Below are 26,347 nucleotides of genomic sequence, written 5' to 3' on the forward strand. Positions count from 1 at the left end.
TTTATTTTCAGTGTTTTATTTTCCATATTGGGAGGAGGTAAGTCTTTTTGCTCCTTGATGAATGGTCAGCTTATGGTTTCCTATTTAACCGTTGCTCAAGAGTCAATAAGGTAGATGGGTTGCCATCAACAATTTAAAGCGAGAACAGACAAAAGCAGCAGCATTAACAATAAGAACCATCCAGGGTAGTCAGTATGTGTCCGCCGGAGTGTCTTTTCGATATGTGCTCTCTGTTTACTTGATATAGGGCTGGGAAACTTCAGCTCTAATACTATGTTGACATCCGAGGTCACTTTCACAGGGCTGTTGAGGTAATTTTCTTTATACCCCTCCGCTGAGCAAGAGTGGAGCGACCAACAGGTTCCAGCACTGGAGACAATGGATTGAGGTTTAAAGCAGAGTAAGTAGCTGCCATAGCCCCCTATGGAGAAAAAAAATGAATGTAAATCAATAATGAAGATTAATTTAAAAGATAACTTTCAGAAACCAATGCTTTTTTCAAATAATCAAACCTAGTGTGTGTGTGTGTATATATATATATATATATATATATATATGTGTATATATATGTATATATATGTATATATATGTATATATATATATATATATAAGAGCTAGGAAAGGGAGGGCACTCTCAGGATTTATATACATCAAAATAAGTTTATTGTTTATAACAACAACGTTAGAAAGTCATAAGGATAAGTAAGACGTTTTGGCTTACATGGAAGCCTTCATCAAGACAAATGAACAACTCATATCGGCGACTTGCAGCCGCACTCAACGCCACCGGTTTGCATATCAGTGTGTGATTTTGGTTTGGTTGAAGGCATGCATTCTGTCCTACCAACAATACTTTTTACTTCTGTGGCTAACAATACAGGTGATTGGATACTGGCATATAAGATAACTGATCAAACATGTTAAAAGAAAAACAGAACCAAACTAAAAAAGAAAACAACAAAACACAGCATTAAAAGACAAAAACACTACCTAAATTATTCTCATATCAACAGACCAAGACTTAAGCCACCAAGCTTGTCTAGCTAAAACAGCTAACGCAGCATTCTCAGCATTAATGCAAATTATTTCCACTGCTGCATCACAAATAAAGGGATATGCTGTTTTTAGGAAATCAATGCGATCCTGAATTTCATCCAAAGTGCCCCCCCACCAAAAAAAAAAAGGTACGAAGGGTTGTCACACCAAACAGTAATGGCAGGCAACACTGACTGCAAACCTGTAAGCCAAAAGGATCGCTGATGACAACTTCAAGTTTTCTATCTAAAGTATTCTTAAAAGAGGAACTATCCTCAAAAAGAATATTGGTACGCCTGGCCAGGGTGGCAATAGCTGCATCTACTTAAGAAACAAAATTTCCCAAATCACTGTGGGAGAGGAAACACAGATTTAATGTTGGTAGCTAGAACAAAGGAATATCTGGCTTCTGTTATTCCTTAGAAATTAGTCCAGAAACCAAAGCAGACACAAGAAAACAGGAAGGCTGCCTTAAAAATATATAAATTCTCTTCATTTCATTCAGTTTTGTTCTGTTATAAAATCTTTAAAAAACATTTTTTTTTGAAACGTAAACTTTTATTCGAGATTTGAAAGCAGTACAGAGTGGCAAACTGCCCAGAAACGACAATATGCAAGTACCCATGTCCCCTCTAGGTAGGAATGTCCATTGGAAAGGTCCATAAATATAGTCTATGTCCATACATTCTGGAGTGATCCAGGCTCGGTGTCCTAGGTCACGGGAATCATGGGTAAGTTTAGATTGGGGACGGGACCAAGGGCCCCGCCTACTGCCAAGAAAAAGAGTTCAGAAAAAATGCGAAGATGAGAGGGTGCTAAAGCAAGAAACAGTACCACACTTAATCTCTAATATAATTTAATAAATTAAAAAATAAAAATAAATGTAGGACAGGAATACTGTAATCACGAATATAGAGTTAAAGGGACGTCTCCCTATAACTAGAGATAAGCAAATGCAAATAAATGATTGGCTAATACTATTGCTAGAATACCACCAAAAATTATAAAATACAAAATCTAAAAAATGTATACATTCATCTGTAAAATGGTCATAGGGATAAATATATTAATAACAAAAAGTCCATGGATAATATTGGATTAATCGATTATGTACAATATATCAGAAGCAGTTCGTGTTTCACACTGTTTGAGTATGCAACTCTGTCGCTGTATATAGTTCGTCAACCGACAAATGGGTTGTATTGTCAAAGTTTCAAAACTGATTTTGGCAACTTTGTTGCAACTCAGGAGTAAATCTGCCACTTAAGTTGAAAAATAATATTCCACCTTATATATAGAATAAATGTTGACACTTGTAAAGTGTTAGAAGAAAAAGTCTTATATTAAGTAGCCAATGTTGTGTGAAAAAAAGAAACGCTCCAGGGCGTCTTACCATGAACTTTCGCCAGCTGATAAGCCGCTCAGCGTACATTGATGGCGGTTCTCACACAGTGAGTATGCAGAGTTCAGAGCTCCAGGGCGTCTTACCATAAGATTTCGTCAGCTAATACCAAGCCGCTCAGCATACATCGATGGCGGTTCCTCCACAGTGAGTATGCAAGGTTCAGAGCTTGGTTGAGCTGTACCACTGACCATATAGGTAGTATATCACGCGCGGTTTAAAGAACTGATCTTGATAAAGCCCTAAGTCGGGTCAAACGCGTAGAAGGAGAGTTGCTTGTCCTGTATAGAGCAACGCCTACTAGGTACCTAGTTCTTTAAACCACGCGTGATATACGCTAAGGGTGGGATTTACAAACACCATCATTCCTGCTGCTGCAGAGACTCCGGTCTGGTCTGTGAGCCGTTGATATCGGCAGTTTCAAGGTGAAGTGCTAACATTGGTAACTACCTATATGGTCAGTGGTACAGCTCAACCAAGCTCTGAACCTTGCATACTCACTGTGGAGGAACCGCCATCGATGTATGCTGAGCGGCCTGGTATTAGCTGACGAAATCTTATGGTAAAACGCCCTGGAGCTCTGAACTCTGCATACTCACTGTGTGAGAACCGCCATCAATGCATGCTGAGCGGCTTGTTATCAGCTGACGAAAGTTCATGGTAAGACGCCCTGGAGCGTTTCTTTTTTTCACACAACATTGGCTACTTAATATAAGACTTTTTCTTCTAACACCTTACAAGTGTCAACATTTATTCTATATATAAGGTGGAATATTATTTTTCAACTTAAGTGGCAGATTTACTCCTGAGTTGCAACAAAGTTGCCAAAATCAGTTTTGAAACTTTGACAATACAACCCTTGGATCACAGCCATTTGTCGGTTGACTAACTATATACAGCAACAGAGTTGCATACTCAAACAGTGTGAAACACGAACTGCTTCTCATATATTGTACATAATCGATGAATCCAATATTATCCATGGACTTTTTGTTATTAATATATTTATCCCTATGACCATTTTACGGATGAATGTATACATTTTTTAGATTTTGTATTTTATAATTTTTGGTGGTATTCTAGCAATAGTATTAGTCAATCATTTATTTGCATTTGCTTATCTCTAGTTATAGGGAAACGTCCCTTTAACTCTATATTGGTGATTACAGTATTCCTGTCCTACATTTGTTTTTATTTTTATTTTTTAATTTATTAAATTATATTAGAGATTAAGTGTGGTACTGTTTCTTGCTTTAGCGCCCTCTCATCTTCGCATTTTTTCTGTTTTACTGTAGCCACTTTGGAGAGGTGGTTAGGGAGTGGCCTGGATCAGTTTTAGACATTAGCGCTGTATAACTTTGTTTTTCCTCAAGAAAAAGCGTTCACTCCGAGCAGCACCACCTGCAGTTATGATAATTCTAAGGGTGAACTGTTTCCAAAATCCGTGTACATAACAATAATAAACAGTGTATAATAATTAACATATCCAAACAATACCTTGTTGATTCTTACAGCCAATACATGTTGATACTTCTATGATAAGGGGAGGAGAACAAAAGAAAAAAGAAAAGGGAAGGGGATGGGTGGTCTAGTCGGTCTGTGTGGGGATGTTGTTCGCAATTTCCCTAGGTCTACGGGACAGAGACTCCCAGTAGAACTGGACTTCATGAAAGAAGGCCAGGTTGCCCCTGCTATAAAAGGAGTATTACTCTGCTGACATAAGTTCAGAAGTATGGAGAACCCACTCCTGTACAGTGGGGATGTTAGCCGTCTTCCATTTACGAGCAATGAGTGCCTTTGCGCTATTTAGACCAATTTGCAATACCTTCCATCTAAATTTACATATTTTATCCTGTTTGTAATTTAGCAGCGCTATGAGGGGAGATAGGTTAAATGATGTACCCATGAGATTCGCGAAAATTGCTTCCACTTCCTTCCAAAAAGGAAGTAGCAAGTGGCACTGCCACCAAATGTGTAGCATCGCACCTGCGCCCCCACAACCCCTCCAACAGGTAGCTCCCGCCCCCGGGTAAATTAGCTTAATTCTTTCAGGGGTTAGGTACCACCGAAATAGTACCTTATGATTCAGTTCTAAAATTCTGGGCAGGGATGAAGATTTGGATGTCTGCAGAAGAATATTCTGCCACCATTCCTCAGGAATTTCCATTCCCAGTTCCGCTTGCCAGTGCGTCTTGTGGGACGGGGATGACGGTGCAATGGCAGAATCCAACATTTTCTTTGTTAGTGATAGGGAGCCCCGGGGCAAGGTGCCCGAGAGGCACAGTTTCTCAAAACATGTTAAGTCCCTAAGTAGGCTGTCTTTATGGGGTGAGATTTTTAACAGGTGGGACAGCTGAGCATACTTAAGCCAGGAGGAGAAACTCCCCCCAGCCACCTCAGACATTTGTGTGCGGGACTTTAGTGTGTGGTTTGAGGTCAAGTTGGTGAACGGTGTTGTGTTTGCTAAATCCCAAGAGTACGTCCTCTCCACCAACATGCCGCCCAAAAATTCAGCGTTATATGATATTGGTGACATTGGGGATACCGGGGAAGAAATCCCCTTCACTTTGTTTCGGATCTCATCCCAAACCCTGAAAAGGTGGGCGTATAGCAGTGATGATTTGGCCAGAGGCGGTCTGGATGTGTGTTTAATCCACCTAAGGGGGCCAACTGTTGGCGAGTTCAGGAGAAAAGAGTCTATGGATGCCCATGCCTTAGTGTTGGATCGATTGTGCCACTCGACCACCCTCTGCATTACCACCGCTCTATAGTTCTGTACTACTGAGGGCACTCCCAGTCCTCCCGCCCCTAGCTGTAGCATCATAACTTTTCTACTTATCCGCGGCTTAATGTGGCCCCAAATGAATGAGTTTATCAATGATTGCACTTGGTGTAAAAATGTGTTGGGTAGGGAGATAGGGACCGTCTGTAGCACATAGAGTATCTGCGGGAGGACTGTCATCTTGACCGCTTGGATGCGGCCCCACCAGGAGAGTGGTTTGTCTTGCCAATTATCAAGCTCCTTTTTTAGCTTGTGCATCAGGGGGATATAATTATGTTTAAATAACTTACTACTTGACGGGGTTAGGTAGATACCCAGGTATTTAAGTTTATCATGGTTTAATCTATATTGGCAGCGGTTTCGGAGAGTTTCAAATTGTGGCTTGCTCACGTTAATATTGAATATTTCTGATTTTTGTGCATTAATGAGAAAATTCTTCTAATAGATATTTAAGGGAGGTGTTTGGGAAGGTTAGAAGGATTAGAACGTCGTCAGCATAGAGTGTTGCTTTATATGAATTGGGGCCAAGTTCAATACCTGTGATTTTCGAGTTGTTTCTAATATGGGAGGCCAATACTTCCATTGAGATTGCAAAAAGCAACGGAGATAGGGGGCAACCCTGCCTTGTCCCGTTACTTATGTCAAAGCTGTCTGAAAGTGTGCCTTTGGCCTTGACTCTTGCTGATGGGTGGGTATATAGGCTGAGGATTCTGCGGATCATGACATCACCCACACCGAAGGCAAACATACATGAATTAAGGAATTTGCCAGTCCAGCCGGTCAAAGGCTTTTTCAGAATCTGTTGATATCAAGATCGATGGGATTTTTGACCGGCTGGCCTGTTCTACTAACTGGATTACTCTAATGGTGTTATCACGTGCTTCCCTTCCAGGGATAAACCCTGTTTGGTCTACATGGATAATTTGGGGGAGGATGGAATTAAGTTGTGTCGCCAAAATTTTAGCGTATATTTTGATATCAGAGTTGAGTAATGATATGGGCCTGTAATTCTCTACCTTTTTGGGGTCTCTGTCCGCCTTCGGTAGTACAATGATGTGGGCCTCTAAGGCGTTTTTTGACCATGATCCTGAGTTGTCTATTGATGTAAACAGTGAGGTTAGGTGTGGTGCTAATATTTGTCTGTATTGCTTATAATATATATTAGTGAACCCATCAGGTCCTGGGCTCTTACGTGGGGGAAGTGTTTTTATTGCTAGCAGTACTTCACTGGTAGTGACTGGGGCCTCTAGTTTTTTAGTTACGTCTGCAGGAAGGGTCGGTAATCCAGCCTCTGCTATGCATTGTTCCCTGTGCCAGGCAGTGATGCGGGGGATTCGGTAAATTATATAGGTTACTATAAAAAGTCCGGAATTGGTCTACAATTTGGGTGTCCACTGATAGCCTGCCGTCCAGATGTGTCTATTAAGCTATGTATGTATGAGTTAAGCTTTTGTTCTCTAAGGGTCCTAGCCAGGGAGGGTCCTATTTTATTCGAGTTGGCTAAAAATGTTTTTCTTAGATACAGCGCTTTTGTCTGTGCCTCTTTGTAAATTAGACTATTTAAATCATTTCTTGCCTGTCGTAATGCATCGGACAAAGCTTTGTCCTGTGGGGCCGCTTTATGTTGTATTTCTATGTGTCGAATAGCTTGTAGCAATGTGTTGTAGGCTTCCCGGTACTGTCTAGTCAACCGTGCTTTGTATTTAATCATCTCACCCCTGATTACGCACTTATGGGCCTCCCACACTGTGTGTGGCGAGACATCAGGTTTGTTGTTAAAATCAAAGTACTCCTTCAGTGTTTTCGATATTTGCGTGGAAAGCCCAGGGTTTTTCAGTAAGGACTCGTCCAGCCTCCACATAAAAGGGGATAGGGGTTTGTCTGACCAGTTCAGGGTGAGCGACACAATACTGTGATCCGACCAACTAATGGGCTCTATGTCAGTTTCCCCTACCAGGCTGTAGGTATTTTGATCTACAAAGATGTATTCAATTCGCGAGTAACATTTGTGTGGGTTAGAGAAGAAGGTGTAGTTGCGCTGACCTGGGTGATTAGCTCGCCATGCATCTAACAAAGTAAGCCTGCGCGTGGACATGCTAATATCTTGCAGAGTTTTGGTGGGCACGCTACCCCTACCCAGGGAGCAATCTAGGTTAGGTTCAAGCGCTATGTTAAGGTCCCCTGCCATCACTAGGGAGCCATTCTGAACTGGAAGGATTTTATTCGTGACCCTTTTGAAAAACTGGGCTTGTTTAGCGTTTGGGGCATAGAAGTTAGCTAATGTTATGGGTCTGTTATATAGGAGACCTGTGATTATAATCCATCTACCCCCTACATCTGATTCCATGCTCGATAACTGAAATGGGTTAAAAAACATAATTTATGTAAGAACTTACCTGATAAATTAATTTCTTTCATATTGGCAAGAGTCCATGAGCTAGTGACGTATGGGATATACAATCCTACCAGGAGGGGCAAAGTTTCCCAAACCTCAAAATGCCTATAAATACACCCCTCACCACACCCACAATTTAGTTTAACGAATAGCCAAGTAGTGGGTGACAAAGAAAGGAGTAAAAAGCATCAACAAAGGAATTTGGAAATAATTGTGCTTTATACAAAAACATAATTTATGTAAGAACTTACCTGATAAATTCATTTCTTTCATATTAGCAAGAGTCCATGAGCTAGTGACGTATGGGATATACATTCCTACCAGGAGGGGCAAAGTTTCCCAAACCTCAAAATGCCTATAAATACACCCCTCACCCACACCCACAATTCAGTTTAACGAAATAGCCAAGAAGTGGGGGTGATAAAAAAAGTGCGAAAGCATATAAAATAAGGAATTGGAATAATTGTGCTTTATACAAAATCATAACCACCACAAAAAAAGGGCGGGCCTCATGGGACTCTTGCTAATATGAAAGAAATGAATTTATCAGGTAAGTTCTTACATAAATTATGTTTTCTTTCATGTAATTAGCAAGAGTCCATGAGCTAGTGACGTATGGGATAATGACTACCCAAGATGTGGATCTTTCCACACAAGAGTCACTAGAGAGGGAGGGATAAAATAAAGACAGCCAATTCCTGCTGAAAATAATCCACACCCAAAAATAAAGTTTAACGAAAAACATAAGCAGAAGATTCAAACTGAAAACCGCTGCCTGAAGTACTTTTCTACCAAAAACTGCTTCAGAAGAAGAAAATACATCAAAATGGTAGAATTTAGTAAAAGTATGCAAAGAGGACCAAGTTGCTGCTTTGCAGATCTGGTCAAACCGAAGCTTCATTCCTAAACGCCCAGGAAGTAGAAACTGACCTAGTAGAATGAGCTGTAATTCTCTGAGGCGGAGTTTTACCCGACTCAACATAGGCAAGATGAATTAAAGATTTCAACCAAGATGCCAAAGAAATGGCAGAAGCTTTCTGGCCTTTTCTAGAACCGGAAAAGATAACAAATAGACTAGAAGTCTTACGAAAAGATTTCGTAGCTTCAACATAATATTTCAAAGCTCTAACAACATCCAAAGAATGCAACGATTTCTCCTTAGAATTCTTAGGATTAGGACATAATGAAGGAACCACAATTTCTCTACTAATGTTGTTGGAATTCACAACTTTAGGTAAAAATTCAAAAGAAGTTCGCAACACCGCCTTATCCTGATGAAAAATCAGAAAAGGAGACTCACAAGAAAGAGCAGATAATTCAGAAACTCTTCTGGCAGAAGAGATGGCCAAAAGGAACAAAACTTTCCAAGAAAGTAATTTAATGTCCAATGAATGCATAGGTTCAAACGGAGGAGCTTGAAGAGCTCCCAGAACCAAATTCAAACTCCAAGGAGGAGAAATTGACTTAATGACAGGTTTTATACGAACCAAAGCTTGTACAAAACAATGAATATCAGGAAGAATAGCAATCTTTCTGTGAAAAAGAACAGAAAGAGCAGAGATTTGTCCTTTCAAAGAACTTGCGGACAAAACCCTTATCTAAACCATCCTGAAGGAACTGTAAAATTCTCGGTATTCTAAAAGAATGCCAGGAAAAATGATGAGAAAGACACCAAGAAATATAAGTCTTCCAGACTCTATAATATATCTCTCGAGATACAGATTTACGAGCCTGTAACATAGTATTAATCACAGAGTCAGAGAAACCTCTTTGACCAAGAATCAAGCGTTCAATCTCCATACCTTTAAATTTAAGGATTCAGATCCTGATGGAAAAAAGGACCTTGTGACAGAAGGTCTGGTCTTAACGGAAGAGTCCACGGTTGGCAAGAGGCCATCCGGACAAGATCCGCATACCAAAACCTGTGAGGCCATGCCGGAGCTACCAGCAGAACAAACGAGCATTCCTTCAGAATCTTGGAGATTACTCTTGGAAGAAGAACTAGAGGCGGAAAGATATAGGCAGGATGATACTTCCAAGGAAGTGATAATGCATCCACTGCCTCCGCCCTGAGGATCCCGGGATCTGGACAGATACCTGGGAAGTTTCTTGTTTAGATGGGACGCCATCAGATCTATTTCTGGAAGTTCCCACATTTGAACAATCTGAAGAAATAACTCTGGGTGAAGAGACCATTCGCCCGGATGCAACGTTTGGCGACTGAGATAATCCGCTTCCCAATTGTCTACACCTGGGATATGAACCGCAGAGATTAGACAGGAGCTGGATTCCGCCCCAAACCAAAATTCGAGATACTTCTTTCATAGCCAGAGGACTGTGAGTCCCTCCTTGATGATTGATGTATGCCACAGTTGTGACATTGTCTGTCTGAAAACAAATGAACGATTCTCTCTTCAGAAGAGGCCAAAACTGAAGAGCTCTGAAAATTGCACGGAGTTCCAAAATATTGATCGGTAATCTCACCTCCTGAGATTCCCAAACTCCTTGTGCCGTCAGAGATCCCCACACAGCTCCCCCAACCTGTGAGACTTGCATCTGTTGAAATTACAGTCCAGGTCGGAAGCACAAAAGAAGCCCCCTGACTTTAAACGATGGTGATCTGTCCACCATGTTAGAGAGTGTCGAACAATCGGTTTTTAAAGATATTAATTGAGATATCTTTGTGTAATCCTTGCACCATTGCTTCAGCATACAGAGCTGAAGAGGTCGCATGTGAAAACGAGCAAAGGGGATCGCGTCCGATTGCAGCAGTCATAAGACCTAGAATTTCCATGCATAAGGCTACCGAAGGGAAGATTGTGACTGAAGGTTTCGACAAGCTGCAATCAACTTTTAGACGTCTCTTGTCTGTTAAAGACAGAGTCATGGACACTGAATCCATCTGGAAACCCAGAAAGGTTACCCTTGTCTGAGGAATCAAAGAACTTTTTGGTAAATTGAATCCTCCAACCATGATCTTGAAGAAACAACACAAGTCGATTCGTATGAGATTCTGCTAAATGTAAAGACTGAGCAAGTACCAAGATATCGTCCAAATAAGGAATACCACAATACCCTGTTCTCTGATTACAGACAGCAGGGCACCGAGAACCTTTGTAAAAATTCTTGGAGCTGTAGCTAGGCCAAACGGCAGAGCCACAAACTGGTAATGCTTGTCCAGAAACGAGAATCTCAGGAACTGATAATGATCTGGATGAATCGGAATATGCAGATATGCATCCTGTAAATCTATTGTGGACATATAATTCCCTTGCTGAACAAAAGGTAAGATAGTCCTTACAGTTACCATCTTGAACGTTGGTATCCTTACATAACGATTCAATATTTTTAGATCCAGAACTGGTCTGAAAAGAATTCTCCTTCTTTGGTACAATGAAGAGATTTGAATAAAACCCCATCCCCTGTTCCGGAACTGGAACTGGCATAATTACTCCAGTCAACTCTAGATCTGAAACACATTTCAGAAATGCTTGAGCTTTACTGGATTTACTGGGACACGGGAAAGAAAAAATCTCTTTGCAGGAGGTCTCAACTTGAAACCAATTCTGTACCCTTCTGAAACAATGCTCTGAATCCAAAGATTGTGAACAGAATTGATCCAAATTTCCTTGAAAAAACGTAACCTGCCCCCCTACCAGCTGGAGCTGGAATGAGGGCCCGCACCTTCATGTGGACTTAGAAGCAGGCTTTGCCTTTCTAGCTGGCTTGGATTTATTCCAGACTGGAGATGGTCTTCCAACTGAAACTGCTCCTGAGATGAAGGATCAGCTTTATGTTCTTTGTTGAAACGAAAGGAACGAAAACGATTATTAGCCCTGTTTTTACCTTTAGATTTTTTATCCTGTGGTAAAAAGTTCCTTTCCCACCAGTAACAGTTGAAATAATGGAATCCAACTGAGAACCAAATAATTTGTTACCCTGGAAAGAAATGGAAAGTAAAGTTGATTTAGAAGCCATATCAGCATTCCAAGTCTTAAGCCATAAAGCTCTTCTAGCTAAAATAGCTAGAGACATAAACCTGACATCAACTCTGATAATATCAAAAATGGCATCACAGATAAAATTATTAGCATGCTGTAAGAAGAATAATAATATCATGAGAATCACGATGTGTTACTTGTTGCGCTAAAGTTTCCAACCAAAAAGTTGAAGCTGCAGCAACATCAGCCAAAGATATAGCAGGTCTAGAAGATTACCTGAACACAGATAAGCTTTTCTTAGAAAGGATTCAATTTTCCTATCTAGAAGGATCCTTAAACGAGGAGTACCATCTGACGTAGGAATAGTAGTACGTTTAGCAAGGGTAGAAATAGCCCCCATCAACCTTTAGGGATCTTGTCCCAAAAATTCTAATCTGTCAGACGGCACAGGATATAATTGCTTAAAACGTTTAGAAGGAGTAAATGAATACCCAAATTATCCCATTCTTTGGAAATTACTGCAGAAATAGCATTAGGAACAGGAAAAACTTCTGGAATAACCACAGGAGATTTTAAATACCTTATCTAACGTTTAGAATTAGTATCAAGAGGACCCAGAATCCTCTATTCTAAAGCAATTAGTACTTCTTTAGTAAGGAAAAGAACGAAGTAAAATCCATTTTAAATAAATATGGAGAGTTTATCAGCATCAATCTCTGAGACAGAAATCTCTGAACCAGAGAGATCATCAGAATCAGAATGATGATGTTCATTTAATAAAAGTTTCATCTGTAGGGAGAGAAGTTTTAAAAGTTTTTACGTTTTACTAGGAAGAGAAAATAACAGACATAGCCTTCTTTAATTGGATTCAGAAACAAAATTCTCTTATGTTTTCAAGGAACATTCTGCACCTTAGATGTTGAAAGGAACTGCAACAGGACAATGGGTACATTACTAAAGGAAATTATTATCTGCATTAACAATTTGTCATGACAATTAATACAAACAACAGCCGGAGAATAGCTACCAAAAGTTTACAGCAGATACACTTAGCTTTGGTAGATCCAGCACTAGACAGCGATTTTCCTGTAGTATCTTCTGACTCAGATGCAACGTGAGACATCTTGCAATATGTAAGAGAAAAAACAACATATAAAGCAAAATTGATCAAATTCCTTAAACTGTCATTTAAGGAATGGGAAAAAATGCCAAAGAACAAGCTTCTAGCAACCAGAAGCAATGAATAAACGGTGTGTCCGGTCCACGGCGTCATCCTTACTTGTGGGATATTCTCCTCCCCAACAGGAAATGGCAAAGAGCCCAGCAAAGCTGGTCACATGATCCCTCCTAGGCTCCGCCTACCCCAGTCATTCGACCGACGTTAAGGAGGAATATTTGCATAGGAGAAACCATATGGTACCGTGGTGACTGTAGTTAAAGAAAATAAATTATCAGACCTGATTAAAAAAACCAGGGCGGGCCGTGGACCGGACACACCGTTGGAGAAAGTAATTTATCAGGTAAACATAAATTCTGTTTTCTCCAACATAGGTGTGTCCGGTCCACGGCGTCATCCTTACTTGTGGGAACCAATACCAAAGCTTTAGGACACGGATGAAGGGAGGGAGCAAATCAGGTCACCTAAATGGAAGGCACCACGGCTTGCAAAACCTTTCTCCCAAAAATAGCCTCAGAAGAAGCAAAAGTATCAAACTTGTAAAATTTGGTAAAAGTGTGCAGTGAAGACCAAGTCGCTGCCCTACATATCTGATCAACAGAAGCCTCGTTCTTGAAGGCCCATGTGGAAGCCACAGCCCTAGTGGAATGAGCTGTGATTCTTTCGGGAGGCTGCCGTCCGGCAGTCTCGTAAGCCAATCTGATGATGCTTTTAATCCAAAAAGAGAGAGAGGTAGAAGTTGCTTTTTGACCTCTCCTTTTACCAGAATAAACAACAAACAAGGAAGATGTTTGTCTAAAATCCTTTGTAGCATCTAAATAGAATTTTAGAGCGCGAACAACATCCAAATTGTGCAACAAACGTTCCTTCTTTGAAACTGGTTTCGGACACAGAGAAGGTACGATAATCTCCTGGTTAATGTTTTTGTTAGAAACAACTTTTGGAAGAAAACCAGGTTTAGTACGTAAAACCACCTTATCTGCATGGAACACCAGATAAGGAGGAGAACACTGCAGAGCAGATAATTCTGAAACTCTTCTAGCAGAAGAGATTGCAACTAAAAACAAAACTTTCCAAGATAATAACTTAATATCAACGGAATGTAAGGGTTCAAACGGAACCCCCTGAAGAACTGAAAGAACTAAATTGAGACTCCAAGGAGGAGTCAAAGGTTTGTAAACAGGCTTAATTCTAACCAGAGCCTGAACAAAGGCTTGAACATCTGGCACAGCTGCCAGCTTTTTGTGAAGTAACACAGACAAGGCAGAAATCTGTCCCTTCAGGGAACTTGCAGATAATCCTTTTTCCAATCCTTCTTGAAGGAAGGATAGAATCTTAGGAATCTTAACCTTGTCCCAAGGGAATCCTTTAGATTCACACCAACAGATATATTTTTTCCAAATTTTGTGGTAAATCTTTCTAGTTACAGGCTTTCTGGCCTGAACAAGAGTATCGATAACAGAATCTGAGAACCCTCGCTTCGATAAGATCAAGCGTTCAATCTCCAAGCAGTCAGCTGGAGTGAAACCAGGTTCGGATGTTCGAACGGACCCTGAACAAGAAGGTCTCGTCTCAAAGGTAGCTTCCAAGGTGGAGCCGATGACATATTCACCAGATCTGCATACCAAGTCCTGCGTGGCCACGCAGGAGCTATCAAGATCACCGACGCCCACTCCAGATTGATCCTGGCTACCAGCCTGGGGATGAGAGGGAACGGCGGGAACACATAAGCTAGTTTGAAGGTCCAAGGTGCTACTAGTGCATCCACTAGAGCCGCCTTGGGATCCCTGGATCTGGACCCGTAGCAAGGAACTTTGAAGTTCTGACGAGAGGCCATCAGATCCATGTCTGGAATGCCCCACAGCTGAGTGACTTGGGCAAAGATTTCCGGATGGAGTTCCCACTCCCCCGGATGCAATGTCTGACGACTCAGAAAATCCGCTTCCCAATTTTCCACTCCTGGGATGTGGATAGCGGACAGGTGGCAGGAGTGAGACTCCGCCCATAGAATGATTTTGGTCACTTCTTCCATCGCTAGGGAACTCCTTGTTCCCCCCTGATGGTTGATGTACGCAACAGTTGTCATGTTGTCTGATTGAAACCGTATGAACTTGACCCTCGCTAGCTGAGGCCAAGCCTTGAGAGCATTGAATATCGCTCTCAGTTCCAGAATATTTATCGGTAGAAGAGATTCTTCCCGAGACCAAAGACCCTGAGCTTTCAGGGATCCCCAGACCGCGCCCCAGCCCATCAGACTGGCGTCGGTCGTGACAATGACCCACTCTGGTCTGCGGAATGTCATCCCTCGTGACAGGTTGTCCAGGGACAGCCACCAACGGAGTGAGTCTCTGGTCCTCTGATTTACTTGTATCTTCGGAGACAAGTCTGTATAATCCCCATTCCACTGACTGAGCATGCACAGTTGTAATGGTCTTAGATGAATGCGCGCAAAAGGAACTATGTCCATAGCCGCTACCATCAACCCGATCACTTCCATGCACTGAGCTATGGAAGGAAGAGGAACGGAATGAAGTATCCGACAAGAGTCTAGAAGCTTTGTTTTTCTGGCCTCTGTCAGAAATATCCTCATTTCTAAGGAGTCTATTATTGTTCCCAAGAAGGGAACCCTTGTTGACGGAGATAGAGAACTCTTTTCCACGTTCACTTTCCATCCGTGAGATCTGAGAAAGGCCAGGACGATGTCCGTGTGAGCCTTTGCTTGAGGAAGGGACGACGCTTGAATCAGAATGTCGTCCAAGTAAGGTACTACAGCAATGCCCCTTGGTCTTAGCACAGCTAGAAGGGACCCTAGTACCTTTGTGAAAATCCTTGGAGCAGTGGCTAATCCGAAAGGAAGCGCCACGAACTGGTAATGCTTGTCCAGGAATGCGAACCTTAGGAACCGATGATGTTCCTTGTGGATAGGAATATGTAGATACGCATCCTTTAAATCCACCGTGGTCATGAATTGACCTTCCTGGATGGAAGGAAGAATAGTTCGAATGGTTTCCATCTTGAACGATGGAACCTTGAGAAACTTGTTTAAGATCTTGAGATCTAAGATTGGTCTGAACGTTCCCTCTTTTTTGGGAACTATGAACAGATTGGAGTAGAACCCCATCCCTTGTTCTCTTAATGGAACAGGATGAATCACTCCCATTTTTAACAGGTCTTCTACACAATGTAAGAATGCCTGTCTTTTTATGTGGTCTGAAGACAACTGAGACCTGTGGAACCTCCCCCTTGGGGGAAGTCCCTTGAATTCCAGAAGATAACCTTGGGAGACTATTTCTAGCGCCCAAGGATCCAGAACATCTCTTGCCCAAGCCTGAGCGAAGAGAGAGAGTCTGCCCCCCACCAGATCCGGTCCCGGATCGGGGGCCAACATTTCATGCAGTCTTGGTAGCAGTGGCAGGTTTCTTGGCCTGCTTTCCCTTGTTCCAGCCTTGCATTGGTCTCCAAGCTGGCTTGGCTTGAGAAGTATTACCCTCTTGCTTAGAGGACGTAGCACCTCGGGCTGGTCCGTTTCTACGAAAGGGACGAAAATTAGGTTTATTTTTTGCCTTGAAAGGCCGATCCTGAGGAAGGGCGTGGCCCTTACCCCCAGTGATATCAGAGATAATCTCTTTCAAGTCAGGGCCAAACAGCGTTTTCCCCTTGAAAGGAATGTTAAGTAGCTTGTTCTTGGAAGACGCATCAGCCGACCAAGATTTCAACCAAAGCGCTCTGCGCGCCACAATAGCAAACCCAGAATTCTTAGCCGCTAACCTAGCCAATTGCAAAGTGGCGTCTAGGGTGAAAGAATTAGCCAATTTGAGAGCATTGATTCTGTCCATAATCTCCTCATAAGGAGGAGAATCACTATCGACCGCCTTTATCAGCTCATCGAACCAGAAACATGCGGCTGTAGCGACAGGGACAATGCATGCAATTGGTTGTAGAAGGTAACCCTGCTGAACAAACATCTTTTTAAGCAAACCTTCTAATTTTTTATCCATAGGATCTTTGAAAGCACAACTATCCTCTATGGGTATAGTGGTGCGTTTGTTTAAAGTGGAAACCGCTCCCTCGACCTTGGGGACTGTCTGCCATAAGTCCTTTCTGGGGTCGACCAAAGGAAACAATTTTTTAAATATGGGGGGAGGGACGAAAGGAATACCGGGCCTTTCCCATTCTTTATTAACAATGTCCGCCACCCGCTTGGGTATAGGAAAAGCTTCTGGGAGCCCCGGCACCTCTAGGAACTTGTCCATTTTACATAGCTTCTCTGGGATGACCAACTTGTCACAATCATCCAGAGTGGATAATACCTCCTTAAGCAGAATGCGGAGATGTTCCAACTTAAATTTAAATGCAATCACATCAGGTTCAGCCTGTTGAGAAATGTTCCCTGAATCAGTAATTTCTCCCTCAGACAAAACCTCCCTGGCCCCATCAGACTGGGTTAGGGGCCCTTCAGAGATATTAGTATCAGCGTTGCCATGCTCTTCAGTATCTAAAACAGAGCAGCCGCGCTTACGCTGACAAGTGTTCATTTGGGCTAAAATGTTTTTGACAGAATTATCCATTACAGCCGTTAATTGTTGCATAGTAAGGAGTATTGGCGCGCTAGATGTACTAGGGGCCTCCTGAGTGGGCAAGACTCGTGTAGACGAAGGAGGGAATGATGCAGTACCATGCTTACTCCCCTCACTTGAGGAATCATCTTGGGCATCATTGTCATTATCACATAAATCACATTTATTTAAATGAATAGGAATTCTGGCTTCCCCACATTCAGAACACAGTCTATCTGGTAGTTCAGACATGTTAAACAGGCATAAACTTGATAACAAAGTACAAAAACGTTTTAAAATAAAACCGTTACTGTCACTTTAAATTTTAAACTGAACACACTTTATTACTGCAATTGCGAAAAAACATGAAGGAATTGTACAAAATTCACCAAATTTTCACCACAGTGTCTTAAAGCCTTAAAAGTATTGCACACCAAATTTGGAAGCTTTAACCCTTAAAATAACGGAACCGGAGCCGTTTTAAACTTTAACCCCTTTACAGTCCCTGGTATCTGCTTTGCTGAGACCCAACCAAGCCCAAAGGGGAATACGATACCAAATGACGCCTTCAGAAAGTCTTTTCTAAGTATCAGAGCTCCTCACACATGCGACTGCATGCCATGCCTCTCAAAAACAAGTGCGCCACACCGGCGCGAAAATGAGGCTCTGCTTATGCTTTGGGAAAGTCCCTAAGGAATAAGGTGTCTAATACAGTGCCTGCCGATATTCTTATATCAAAATACCCAGATAAAATGATTCCTCAAGGCTAAATATGTGTTAATAATGAATCGATTTAGCCCAGAAAAGTCTACAGTCTTAATAAGCCCTTGTGAAGCCCTTATTTATGATCGTAATAAACATGGCTTACCGGATCCCATAGGGAAAATGACAGCTTCCAGCATTACATCGTCTTGTTAGAATGTGTCATACCTCAAGCAGCAAGAGACTGCATACTGTTCCCCCAACTGAAGTTAGTAGCTCTCAACAGTCCTGTGTGGAACAGCCATGGATTTTAGTTACGGTTGCTAAAATCATTTTCCTCATACAAACAGAAATCTTCATCTCTTTTCTGTTTCTGAGTAAATAGTACATACCAGCACTATTTCAAAATAACAAACTCTTGATTGAATAATAAAAACTACAGTTAAACACTAAAAAACTCTAAGCCATCTCCGTGGAGATGTTGCCTGTACAACGGCAAAGAGAATGACTGGGGTAGGCGGAGCCTAGGAGGGATCATGTGACCAGCTTTGCTGGGCTCTTTGCCATTTCCTGTTGGGGAGGAGAATATCCCACAAGTAAGGATGACGCCGTGGACCGGACACACCTATGTTGGAGAAATGAGACTTAAATAATGTGGAGACAAAAGCGACGCCCATATTTTTTAGCGCCAAATAAGACGCCCACATTATTTGCGCCTAAATGCTTTTGGCGCCAAAAATGACGCCACATCCGGAACGCCGACACTTTTGGTGCAAATAACGTCAAAAATGACGCAACTTCCGGCGACACGTATGACGCCGAAACGAAAAGATTTTTTGAGCCAAAAAAGTCCGCGCCAAGAATGACGCAATAAAATGAAGCATTTTCAGCCCCCGCGAGCCTAACAGCCCACAGGGAAAAAAGTCAAATTTTTGAAGGTAAAAAAAAGATTAATTCAAATGCATTATCCCAAATATGAAACTGACTGTCTGAAAATAAGGAATGTTGAACATTCTGAGTCAAGGCAAATAAATGTTTGAATACATATATTTAGAACTTTATAAACAAAGTGCCCAACCATAGCTTAGAGTGTCACAGAAAATAAGATTTACTTACCCCAGGACACTCATCTACATGTTTGTAGAAAGCCAAACCAGTACTGAAACGAGAATCAGCAGAGGTAATGGTATATATAAAGTATATCGTCGATCTGAAAAGGGAGGCAAGAGATGAATCTCTACGACCGATAACAGAGAACCTATGAAATAGACCCCGTAGAAGGAGATCACTGCATTCAAATAGGCAATACTCTCCTCACATCCCTCTGACATTCACTGCACGCTGAGAGGAAAACCGGGCTCCAACTTGCTGCGGAGCGCATATCAACGTAGAATCTAGCACAAACTTACTTCACCACCTCCATCGGAGGCAAAGTTTGTAAAACTGAATTGTGGGTGTGGTGAGGGGTGTATTTATAGGCATTTTGAGGTTTGGGAAACTTTGCCCTTCTGGTAGGAATGTATATTCCATACGTCACTAGCTCATGGACTCTTGCTAATTACATGAAAGAAAAAATTATAACTACCATAAAAAAGGGGTGGGCCTCATGGATATCAGTAAGTTCTTACATAAATTATGTTTTTCTTTCATGTAAATGGCAAGATCCATGAGCTAGTGACGTATGGGATAGTAATACCCAAGAAGTGGAACTCCACGCAAGAGTCACTAGAGAGGGAGGGATAAAAATAAAACAGCAAATTTGCTGAAAAAAATTAATCCACAACCCAAATATAAGTTTATTCTAATAAATAAAAGGAAAAACTTAAATCATAAGCAGAAAAATCAAACTGAAACAGCTGCCTGAAGAACTTTCTACCAAAAACTGCTTCCGAAGAAGCAAATACATCAAAATGGCAGAATTTAGTAAATGTATGCAAAGAAGACCAAGTTGCTGCTTTGCAAATCTGATCAACTGAAGCTTCATTCTAGTAGAATGAGCTGTAATTCTCTGAGGCGGGACTTACCCGACTCCAAATAAGCTTGATGAATCAAAAGCTTTAACCATGATGCCAAAGAAACGGCAGAATCCTTCTGACCTTTCTGGAACCAGAAAAGATAACACACTAGAAGTCTTCCTGAAATCTTAAGTAGCTTCAACATAATATTTCAGAGCTCTCACCACATCCAAAGAATGTAAAGATCTCTCCAAAGAATTCTTAGGATTAGAACACAAAGAAGGGACAATTTCTCTATTAATTTTAGAATTCACAACCTTAGGTAAGAATTTAAATGAAGTCCGCAAACCTGCCTTATTCCTGATGAAAAATCAGAAAGGAGAATCACAAGAGAAGCAGATAATACAGAAACTCTTCTAGTAGAAGAGATGTCCAAAAGGAACAACACTTTCCAAGAAAGTAGTTTAATGTCCACAGAATGCATAGGCTCAAATGGAGGAGCCTGTAAAGCCTTCAAAACCAAATTAAGACTCCAAGGAGGAGACTGATTTGATGACAGGCTTGATACAAACCAAAGCTTGTACAAAACAGTGAATATCAGGAACTTTAGCAATTTTTCCGAGGAATAAAACAGAAAGAGCAGAGATTTGTCCTTCCAAGGAATTTGCAGACAAACCCTTATCCAAACCATCCTGAAGAAACTGTAAAATTCTAGGAATTCTAAAAGAATGCCAAGAGAATTTATGAGAGAAACACCATGAAATGTAAGTCTCCCAAACTTGATGATATATCCTTCTAGAAACAGATGTGCGAGCCTGTACATAGTATTAATCACTGAATCAGAGAAACCTCTATGACTAAGCACTAGGCGTTCAATTTCCATACCTTCAAATTTAATGATTTGAGATACTGATGGAAAAATGAACCTTGAGACAGAAGGTCTGGTCTTATTGGAAGTGGCCAAGGTTGGCAACTGGACATCCGATCAAGATCCGCATACCAAAACCTGTGAGGCCATGCTGGAGCCACCAGCAACACAAACGATTGCTCCATGATGATTTTGGAGATCACTCTTGGAAGAAGAACTAAAGGCGGGAAAATATAAGCAGGTTGATAACACCAAGGAAGTGTCAATGCATACACTGCTTCTGCCCGAGGATCCCTGGACCTGGACAGGTACCTTGGAAAATTTCTTGTTTAGATGCCATCAGATGCCATCAGAACTATTTCTGAAAGACCCCACATCTGAACAATTTGAGAAAACACATTTGGATGGAGAGACCACTCTCCTGGATGTAAAGTCTGACGACTGAGATAATCCGCTTCCCAATTGTCTATACCTGGGATATGAACCGCAGAAATTAGACAGGAGCTGGATTCCGCCCAAACAAGTATCCAAGATACTTCTTCATAGCTTGAGGACTGTGAGTCCCACTCTGATGATTGACATATGCCACAGATGTGATATTGTCTGTCTGAAAACAAATGAACAGTTCTCTCTTCAATAGAAGCCAAAACTTAAGTGCCCTGAGTATCGCACCGAGTTCCAAAATATTCATTGGTAATCTTGCCTCGAGATTTCCAAACCCCTTGTGCTGTCAGAGATCCCTTAACAGCTCCCCAACCTGAAAGACTCGCATCTGTTGTGATCACAGTCCAGGTTGGACGAACGAAAGAGGCCCCTAGAACCTACAATGGTGATCTAACCACCAAGTCAGAGATAGTCGAACATTGGGATTTAAGGATATTAATTGTGATATCTTTGTATAATACCTGCACCATTGATTCAGTATACAATGCTGGAAAGTCTCATATGAAAACGAGCAAAGGGGATCGCATCCGATGCTACAGTCATGAGACCTAAAACTTCCATGCACGTAGCAACTAAAGGGAATAACTGAGACTGAAGGTTCCGACAGGCTGCAACCAATTTCAAACATCTCTTGTCCATTAGAGACAAAGTCATGGACACTGAATCTATCTGGAAACCTAAAAAAGGTTACCCTTGTCTGAGGAATCAAAGAACTTTTTTGTAAATTGATCCTCCAACCATGTTTTTGAAGAAACAACACTAGTTGATTTGTGTGAGATTCTGCAGAACGTAAAGACTGAGCAAGTACCAAGATATCGTCCACATAAGGAAACACCGCAGTTCCCCTCTCTGATTACAGAGAGTAGGGCACCGAGAACCTTTGAAAAGATTCTTGGAGCTGTCGCTAGGCCAAAAGGAAGAGCAACAAATTGGTAATGCTTGTCTAGAAAAAGAGAATCTCAGGAACTGATAGTGATCTGGATGAATCGGAATATGAAGACAAGTCTATTGTGGACATATAAATGCCCTTGCTGAACAAAAGGCAGAATAGTCCTTATAGTCACCATTTTGAAAGTTGGTACTCTTACATATTGATTCAAAATTTTTAGATCCAAAACTGGTCTGAATGAATTTTCTTCTTTGGGACAATGAATACATTTGAATAATACCCCAGACCCTGTTCTTGAAAAAGAACTGGCATGATTACCCCTGATAACTCCAGGTCTAAAACACACTTCAGGAAAGCCTGAGCCTTTACAGGGTTTGCAGGGATGCGTGAGAGAAAAAAAAATCTTCTCACAGGCGGTCTTACTCTGAATCCTATTCTGTACCCCTGAGAGACAATACTCTGAATCCATTGATTTTGGACCGAATTGGTCCAAACATCTTTGAAAAATCTTAATCTGCCCCCTAACAGCTGAGCTGGAATGAGGATCGCACTGTCATGCAGACTTGGGGGCTGGCTTTGATCTCTTAAATGGCTTGGATTTATTCCAATTTGAGGAAGGCTTCCAATTGGAAACAGATTCCTTGGGGGAGGGATTAGGTTTCTGTTCCTTATTTTGTCAAAAGGAACAAAAACGTTTAGAAGCTTTAGATTTACCCTTAGGTCTTTAACCCTGAGGCAAAAAAACTCCCTTCCCCCCAGTGACAGTTGAAATTATTGAATCCAACTGAGAACCAAATAACTTATGACCTTGGAAATAAAGAGATAGCAATCTGGACTTAGAAGTCATGTCAGCATTCCAAGATTTAAGCCACAAAACTCTTCTAGCTAAAATAGCTAAAGACATAGATTTAACATCAATTTGTATGAAATCAAAAAATGGCATCACAAATAAAATTATTAGCATGTTGAATCAAGTTAACAATGCTAGATAAATCATGATCCAATACTTGTTGCGCTAAAGATTCCAACCAAAAGGTTGAAGCAGCTGCAACATCAGCAAAATAAATTGCAGGCCTGAGATGACCTGAATAAAAATAGGCTTTCTTTAGAAAAGTTTCCTATCTAAAGGATCTACTAGATCTTCCGTAGGAATAGTAGTACATTATCAAGAGTAGAGATAGCCCCATCAACTTTGGGGATCTTTTCCCAAAACTCTAAAGTAACTGCTGGCAAAAGATACAATTTTTTAAACCTTGAAGAAGGAATAAAAGTAGTACCAGGCCTATTCCATTTCTTAGAAATCATATCCAAAATAGCATCAGGAACTGGAAAAACCACAGGAGGTTTATAAACAGAATTTAAACGTTTACTAGTTTTAATATCAAGAGGACTAGTCTTCTCAATATCCAATATAATCAACACTTCTTTAACAAAGAATGAATGTACACCATTTTAAATAAAAAGTTTGTCAGTGTCAATCGCTGAGGAAGGATCTTCTGAATCAGATAGATCCTCATCAGAGGAGGATAATTCAGTATTTTTTCGGTCATTTAAAATTTCATCAACTTTATGAGAAGTTTTAAAAGACCTTACATTTATTAGAAGGCAGGATGGCAGACAAAGCCTTCTGAATAGAATCAGCAATAAATTCACAGGTATATCTTGTACATTAGATGTTAAAGGAACAGCAACAGGCAATGTACTATTACTGATGGACACATTCTCTGCATGTAAAAGTTTATCATGACAATTTAATACAAACCACAGCTGGAGATATAATCTCCACAAGATTACAACAAATGTACTTAGCTTTGTTAGAACTGTTATCAGTCAGCAGGGTTCCAACAGTGAATTCTGAGACAGGATCAGATAGAGACATCTTGCAAATGTAAGAGAAAAAAACAACATATAAAGCAAAATTATCAATTTCCTTATATGGCAGTTTCAGGAATGGTAAAAAAAAATGCAAACAGCATAGCCCTCTGATAGAGAAAAAAGGCAAGAGGCATATAGGAATGGGGTTTAAAATAATGAAAATATTTGGCGCCAAGTATGACACACAAACAAACAGAGAACATTTTTTGGTGCTAACAACATCCGGAAATGACACACTTGCGTCATTGAAGACGCAACCTTGTGAAAGGACTCAACGTCGACAAAGACGCCGGAAATGACGAATTTGCGTCATGAAACGTAACTTCGCGCCAAAGAAATTCTTGCGCCAGAAATGACACAATATACTTTGGCATTTTGCACCCTCGTGAGCCTAATTCTGCCCGAAATTTAAAATGACAGTCATATAAAAAAAAGACTATACCCCAGGTAAAAAATAAATTTTCCTAAAAAATGCATTTCCCAGATATGAAACTGACTGTCGGCAAAAGGAAATATTCTGAAACCTGAATCATGGCAAATATAAGTACAAAACATATATTTAGAACTTTATATAAATACATAAAGTGCCAACCCATAGCTGAGAGTGTCTTAAGTAATGAAAACTTACTTACCAAAAGATACCCATCCACATATAGCAGATAGCCAAACCAGTACTGATACGGTTATCAGTAGAGCTAATGGAATATGAGAGTATATCGTCGATCTGAAAAGGGAGGTAGGAGATGAATCTCTACGACCGATAACAGAGAACCTATGAAATAGATCTCCAGTGAGGAAAAACATTGCATTCAATAGGTGATGCTCCCTTCACATCCCTCTGACATTCACTGTACTCTGAGAGGAATCGGGCTTCAAAATGCTGAGAAGCGCATATCAACGTAGCAATCTTAGCACAAACTTACTTCACCACCTCCATAGGAGGCAAAGTTTGTAAAACTGAATTGTGGGTGTGGTGAGGGATGTATTTATAAGCATTTTGAGGTTTGGGAATCCTGGTAGGATTGTATATCCCATATGCCACTAGCTCATGGACTCTTGCCAATTACATGAAAGAAATGTCAGCTGCACTCAATGTACATTATACAAAATGTAAACATATGTAAATGCAAACCTTTATATTACTGCACTGTATCAATTTATTACTTTTAATAAAGCCGATTTAAATAATAATAAAAAAAAAAAATAATATATATATATATATATATATATATATCTCAATTCTCTTAAAAGGTTTCTCAACTGTAACAGGACAATCCTCTTACAGGACACATACTGAACACCAGCATATTAATATGATCCAGAGAGTTGTTACTTATATAGTTGTATTTATTTCTGAATATCCTGTCATCTCAAAAATAATTATTTGAATATACATTAGCTAAAAAACAACTCTGAAAAGAGTCATGGTCAAAAGATTTCAAGATAATTTAACAAAACAAACATTCCAATGGAAGATGAAACTGTAGTTTGTGATTTTAAAGCTGTAGAAAACAAACAAAATCTTCTTATTTTATATGTTTACCATACCTTTACTAAATGTGGAGCATCCTGTCTATTCAGTTGGTACTGAGGCAGCTGGTCACAGTGTACTATCCAGGGATGCTTTAGTACCTGGGCAGCAGTTAATCTTTGCTGTGGATCCACATGAAGCATCTTTGATACCAAATCCTAGGTAGAATAAAAACATTATTAAATGACCATTTTATTTGTGATTTGCATTTACAATCAAAAACTGAAAGTACCTAGATGAGTAAATTAAAAACACTGTACAGTATGGGTTTACCTTTACAGCGATGTTAAACATAAGATATCTGACTTACATTTTATAACCTAAATACTCCCTAAATATTTTAAATGATAATTAATTTTTTTACTTTTAAACTAATCTTTTAAATTTCCTACATAATGTCAAAGGAGCCGGCCCCCAACAGTGTGAATTCTAAAATGGGAAGGGGCATACAGAAGGGGGGTTTACAGAAATTCTATTATCAAAAGCACATAAGCGATACGTCACTAGAGGGGAATCCTTTCACATCATTGAATTACAGTGAATCGGTATAAACTGTGCATATATATATATATATATATATATATATATATATATATATATATATATATATCGACTACAACCATACTCAAGGCAATGCATACATTTCAACACGTCTTGAAGAAAACTTTATTTACGGTCGCTTTAAAGTGTTTCCAATAGTTTGTTATACTAAAGCATTAAAATTGTTACTTTAGGTTAATTTTTGTATATGGAAAAGCTATTTTTCCCTTTTTGAAGCCACAACTTAAAATGAGC

General features: G+C 40.4%; 1 protein-coding gene across 1 annotated transcript; it reads right to left on the bottom strand.

Moving 5' to 3' along the window:
• On the bottom strand, window positions 1-25,720 carry LOC128644637 (ribosomal protein S6 kinase alpha-3-like). The gene is made up of 2 exons (XM_053697168.1): window positions 25,570-25,720; window positions 1-421 (listed from the first exon to the last, which is right to left on the bottom strand). Exons 1-2 carry the CDS (start codon window positions 25,693-25,695, stop codon window positions 296-298), a joined length of 252 nt encoding a protein of 83 aa, XP_053553143.1. The 5' UTR covers window positions 25,696-25,720; the 3' UTR covers window positions 1-295.
• Between the last annotated feature and the right edge of the window lie 627 nt (window positions 25,721-26,347).

This window comes from Bombina bombina, unplaced genomic scaffold (genome assembly GCF_027579735.1).
Source record: "Bombina bombina isolate aBomBom1 unplaced genomic scaffold, aBomBom1.pri scaffold_1682, whole genome shotgun sequence".
Classification (NCBI taxonomy): Eukaryota; Metazoa; Chordata; class Amphibia; order Anura; family Bombinatoridae; genus Bombina; species Bombina bombina.

Excerpts from the sequence above, each read along its gene's own strand:
- LOC128644637 (XM_053697168.1), bottom strand. The coding sequence starts at position 25,695 with ATGCTTCATGTGGATCCACAGCAAAGATTAACTGCTGCCCAGGTACTA. Across the intron at positions 422-25,569 it reads ATGCTCCACATTTAGTAAAG|GGGGCTATGGCAGCTACTTA; the intron begins GTATGGTAAACA and ends TTTTCTCCATAG.